This window comes from Solanum pennellii, chromosome 3 (assembly GCF_001406875.1).
Source record: "Solanum pennellii chromosome 3, SPENNV200".
NCBI lineage: Eukaryota > Viridiplantae > Streptophyta > Magnoliopsida > Solanales > Solanaceae > Solanum > Solanum pennellii.
In genome coordinates this window covers 18,206,890-18,212,940 of record NC_028639.1, presented here as the reverse complement: position 1 = coordinate 18,212,940, position 6,051 = coordinate 18,206,890, and the positions used below count along the sequence as shown (strand labels likewise).

The 6,051-nt window shown below is 31.2% G+C and overlaps 1 protein-coding gene across 1 annotated transcript in view; it reads right to left on the bottom strand.

Moving 5' to 3' along the window:
- Window positions 1-3,917: 3,917 nt before the first annotated feature.
- The window catches only part of LOC107014299 (eukaryotic translation initiation factor 5B-like), a 10,624-nt gene continuing 8,490 nt past the window's right edge, over window positions 3,918-6,051 (bottom strand). Inside the window, exons 10-12 of the mRNA XM_015214151.2 lie at window positions 4,859-4,978; window positions 4,518-4,637; window positions 3,918-4,419 (exon numbers count right to left, since the gene is read on the bottom strand). Coding sequence (XP_015069637.1) covers window positions 4,354-4,419; window positions 4,518-4,637; window positions 4,859-4,978 — 306 coding nt within the window. The 3' untranslated portion in view covers window positions 3,918-4,353. The remainder of the gene's footprint in view (window positions 4,420-4,517; window positions 4,638-4,858; window positions 4,979-6,051) is intronic.

Genomic DNA, 6,051 nt, shown 5'->3' with positions numbered 1-6,051 from the left:
GTAAAATGAACAGAGGGAGTGATCTATTTTGATAAGTTAATTTAACCAATGAACATGAATTAATTACTTATTTTTTCTATATTGGTCAAATGCATACTTTCTATGCTAATAATTCTTAAGGGTAAAATAGGAAGAATAATATCATTGTTGTATTGATTTTGTGTTATGACAAGTATTAACAAATAAATATTTTTAGTAAGGACAACATATAAATAGGTATGGAAAGAGTATTTGACAAGTAAAAGTGAATAGGAGGTATTTTTTGTGGAAAAATAACCTAAATACACATTATTTTATCATAATCTCTAAAATTTCATATCATTTAAAAAAAGAGAAACGAAATAGAGTGACACCTGAACTTGTTCGAATTTTCAAAAAGACACATTAATCATGTGGGAGTCCTATTACCTTACTAAACAATCTCAAACTGATATTATTACATCGTTTTTTGTCCATCTTACATAGAGAGTGTGTGCATCTCTCAAAAGAGAGTGAGAAACCTAAAATAACTAATATAATTTTATTTCACAAGTATTTTATTATAAATTATATTTTCTTATGATTTTAACTTTTTTTTCCTTAATATTTTTTCTCTTTCTTTCTTCTTTCTTCTTCAAAAATTAATTGTCATCTCCAATTAGCTTCTCACTTTCAATGTCACCAGTTTTATCAAAACTTCAACTTTCTTTTTTTACTACTATTAGTTTTACTCTCTTTAATTTTATAATTTTATCTAAATATTTTCTTACATTTCGAACAATTTGATAAACTCACAAGATTTCAAGATGATTAGGATGTATCATATAGTTATTTATCCGATTTCAATCAAGTTCTTTCCATTTCTGGGAAATTCATTGATTCTAATTATCATTTCTAATTTTGAAGTTATATGAAAAGGAGTAATGGATGATACCTTCAAAATTTAAATTTACCTTCAACTTGACAAGGGGAGTGGGTTGAGGGTCGAAGGTGAAGAAAGAGAAAGAAAATGAAGGGATAGATCAGCTTGAAAGTGGGGGTTGGAAGATTAAATCAAAATTAAAATAAGTCAAAGATTAAGAGAATAAGTCAAAAACTAAGAGAGAGATAAAGACAAAACTTGAAATGATTTTTAAAAAAATATACTTTTAATTAACTTAACAGGTGTCATGAAATGATTGGTGTGTGAACACACTTGCTTCTGAAATTTGGGGTTGATTGAAGAATGATATAACAATATCATTTCATAATTGTTTGGTGGGGTAATAGGATGGTTGCTAAGTTAAGGTGTCTTTTAAAAAATTTGGGGACAACTTCAGTGGTGACTTTATGTCTTTTCTCTTTAATAATATTTCAAAAATCCCTCTCGAATACATCACTCTCCTCTCGTTGTTACAACTCTGTCCCCCTCCAGATACATCACTCCCCTCTCTGATACATCCCTGACCTATGTATATCCGGGTGTCTGCTATTGTATTCGGAAGTCTACTTATGAATTCGGATGTCATATTTACTCTCCAATACATCTCCCCCTCACGGATGAATCTCTTGTATGTGTATCCTGATGTCTAGTTATGTATCCGGAAGTCTAGTAACGTATCCGAAATCCATAAATTTTAAGAGATTTTTGTAATTTTATAAAAGAATAGAAAAATAATATAATTACCTCTCAAGACGGTGAGATTTATGAAAATTATACATTCTTTATCCTATACAATTGTAGTGTTTGGAAGTGTTTGCATCAATATGTTTTATCCAAATGGCGGAATGTTGTCGAACTCCACAAAGAATATAAAGGTGCAATCTTCTTTATTAATGCCATACTTCTAAATTCCTAGAAAAGCAATCTATGGTATTCTCGATTAGCAAATAGTTCTTTACTTAGTATACATGAATTTGAATCCGTGAGATACATGTATATGTCAAATTTTAAAATTGAAATACGTATTTTATTTGTTTAACTCAATTGGTTGTAACTAATTTCCTTATTATAAGGCGGAAATCAAGAAGTGTATCTATGTTTAATTAATTTCATTTTATTATTATTTGAAATAATAAAATCATTAATATTATTTATAAAAGACATATATCTTAGTCATGCAATTTGATTAATTTGATTTTATTATTCTTAAAATAATAAAATGCATTAATTTGATGTATCTATTATAAATATATGATGTATCCAATAAACAAAACACTTAGATATATGAGTATCATACAAATAGATTCATATGTATCATAGAAGTATCTAATGTTAATTTTGTGTATTTGTTATGTGTTTAGTATTAATTTCATGTATCTATTTATATGATGTAAAATTAATTTTATGTATCTATTTATATGATAAAATCTTAATTTCATGTATCTAAATATATGAGTAGTTTTAGTTTTATGTATCTTTTATATGTATCTATTATTAATTCGATGTATCAAATATCAAGTTCATACATTATATTCAAAAGCACGTATCTCAAATACATAATAAACACACATAATTATGTATATCTAAATATGAAATGTAATTTAAACACATGAGTTTAGGAAAAAATCACGACTATGGAGTATTTGTCTTATCATTAATCCAAAAAAAAAAAGTTTAAAAAATCAAAATTCTCTATATTTGTGAATTAGATACATGAAATGGTGCAAGACAAAGATACATCAACCGAAAGAAATGATTACTTTACCCCTAAATATATTGTTGTTTATGTAGAGTTTGGATATGAAATTTATGAAATTTTTACATCCAAATATGCATTGAGTTGGTTGAGAAGAAGTAATGGAAGATGAAGGATGAAATTTTTACATCCAAATATGCATTGAGTTGGTTGAGAAGAAGTAATGGAAGATGAAGGATAATAACGTGTAGGTCACTACAACAAAAATGATCATTAGCGGCAACTGTCACTCTTTGTATATGTTCCTAATGTGTTTAGCGACATTGATTCTAATGGCACTTAACTAATGACGGTAAAGAGTTTACCACTCTTTATTAATATCAATATTTAATGCCGCTAAAAGTGTTTTTGTTGTAGTGGGTGTGGGTAGAGATACAAAGGAGGTGTGACCGGGAGGGAGACAATGGTGTTGAAAAGAAAAAGATTGATTTGAATCGGAAAAAGTCCCAAAAATTAAGGAAGTATATAAGGATAATTATTAATTGCCATATTTATTGAAATTCTGTATCTGATTATTTTTTTAAAAAAAATATGGTATATTTATTGAAAAGGGTATTATATGTAATATTTTTAAAGCAATGGGAATATATGTATTTATGGTATGAAAGTATGTGTTTATAAGTAGTTATATAGATAAAGAGATACTAAACAAAATAAGAACCAAAATAAATATATAGATTAATAAACGGTACTTTCTTTTTGAATGAAAACCAAAAAATTTAGTTTTCCAACAAGTAGTGCTTATAAAATATGCTCATTCTTCACCAGTCATTTACCTTAATATCAAATATATGGAAACACGAGCAGCAGCAGATCAAGAGATGAAAAAGAAGCTTATAACCATAAGGGTAATGACCCAGAGGGAATCTGATGTGTTCTTCAGAATCGGAAGAGATGTTGCTCTACAAACTTTGATCCTTGGTTACTGTGAAAGACTAATTCTCAAACATGAACTACTTAGGTTTGTTTATGATGGAAAACAAAATTAATCCCACACAAACTGCTGATGATTTGGAGACGGAAGATAATGATTCCATTGATGTGTTCCCTGAACAACTGGAGTTGATCATTCATATATGTATTAGCTACTTTTAGGTTGCTTATTCCTACTTGCTGTTTTAGTTTAAAACAATGAAATATGTCTTTGTATCTAATTCACCACCCTCTTTTTAATACTATTACTATTTACATTGCAAGGCTTTTGTGCAACACTTCGATATTACAAGGGATCATACCCCTGAATATGCCTACTACTTGTTATATCTATACAAAGTATTGGATTTGATACTTATATGAAAAACTTGCCAACAAATAGCCAACCAATAATCTTTTGCACGGTTTTTGGTATATCAAAAAGTCAAAATTACATCTCTGTATTATGAAAAAATGCGTTGCCGTTTTGTGCCCCTGTACAACTCTGACATTGGTCAATGTGGCATAAATCTCACTTCAGTACCAAAAACAGCATACACAGAATGCTCGGAGTACCGACCAAAGGAAATCAGTTGCAGCAGGCAGCAACATTCGCATTCTTCACTTTTACTCATTTCTGTCTCTGAGGTGGCATGAACATTATGTCCAGACCTCCTTCGTTCACTCAAATCACCACTTATTGCTCAATGAACTGCTAAGCCCCTAAGATGGAGCTTATCGGAGAACCAAGAATCAACCCCTTTGCAAGCTACAAAAACCTGTCTCATTGTATCTTAAAGAGGGTCTTCAGTTTCATGACAAGTCTCCAATCCTCAACTGAGAGGTCTTTCTGTAAAAGGTTAAAGAGGCAGTAGTAAGCATAATAAGATATTTGCTCAAAAAGGAGAGCTTGTTGCTAAAGGGAACTTCACGCAAAACTCTACATACCCGGAAATTGGCCTTGAGTATGTCAATAGACCTCCTTGAAATTTTGCTGACAAGCTCATCTTCCATTTCAAAATGCCTACCAAACATCTTTTGTTGCTCCTCAGGGTTAGATCCAACTATCTGTAAACATGTGCAGGGAGTGAGACATCATGGGTATATATAAGCAAAGATCAAATCAACTGTGTTATTGTACAATGATGATACACAAAACAGATATTGGGAATCAAAGAGAAACTACTACACACTAATCTACATTCTACAAACGAGTAATAAAGAGAGAACATAGATCAAAATTCTAGCAAATCCATGACAAAATTTACAAAGTCTCAACCACTTCATACCTTAATGGCCACCCGTTGGCCTTTCTTTGCAGAGTCAACAGGCTTATGGTTGTTCTCAATGGATGCAATACGACCAATATCAATGAACTCCTTTTGAGGAATACATATAGGAGATCCAATCTGTTCAAATTAAGTTGAGCACAGTGAGGACCACAATATACATGAAATTTTTGAAGTCTATGAATGATTATAGAAAAGAGAATTGACGAGTGCTACTATTTTTTCAACAGTAAAATCACAAACTGTAGGGTGCTACTATTGCAAGCATAAACATTGATAGTAGAAAGCATAATCAAGCTAAACCCTTCAACTTAAATCATGGCAACAAACAATATACTGAACTACGTGTGGAGAAAAGTAAACGAGAGAGAAGTACATAATGTTACTTACGCACACCAATAAAACTATGCAGGAATATCTTACTACAATTAACTAAAGAGACATGAGAGCAAGCAAACAGGACTTAAACTCGATGTGTTAAATGCTCATCGAGCAAGAGGTCTAAAGGAAGCATGACAGAATTAATAATGGACGAAAAATAGAAATAGGATGAGTACAATGAAATCTGCATCTGAACTTAAACATGTTCCCTAAGGTCCAAATCTTGTAAATAAAACAAAATAAACCTTGAGATGCAAATCATGGTGTAAACGAAGAATGCTTAAACCTTTTGAAAGCAGAGAACTCAATGATAATAATAACCAGTAGAAAAGCTAGATTCTAATCATAAATGCAAAAACTCAGATGGAACCTTGTTAGATAATCAAGTTACCCAATTATAAGAAAGAATTATAGAGAGAACAGATACGTGCTAACACTGATTCTTCGAATATCACTACAGCATAGTTTCACCAAACAAATAGGAAATAGTCTACAGAGCTACTGATCCATGTACTAGCTGACATGATATGTTGCAGTCTGGGATCCTTCCCCGCCACTTCTTAACTAGGCCTTCCTCTAGGGGCAAAAGGCTGGTTACTTGGAAAAGGCAATATCTTTGAATAGGTGGTAGACTTGCTCTTATCAATATTGTCATGGACAGTATTCCCACTTACTTCATGCCATTATTTCCTATGCCTGGTAAGGTAGTGAAGTAGCCAAGACAAAATCAGAAGAAATTATCTTTGGGAGGATAACAATGAAGGACACAAGTTTCACCTTGTTAAATGGTAATACGTCATTAGACCAAAGCC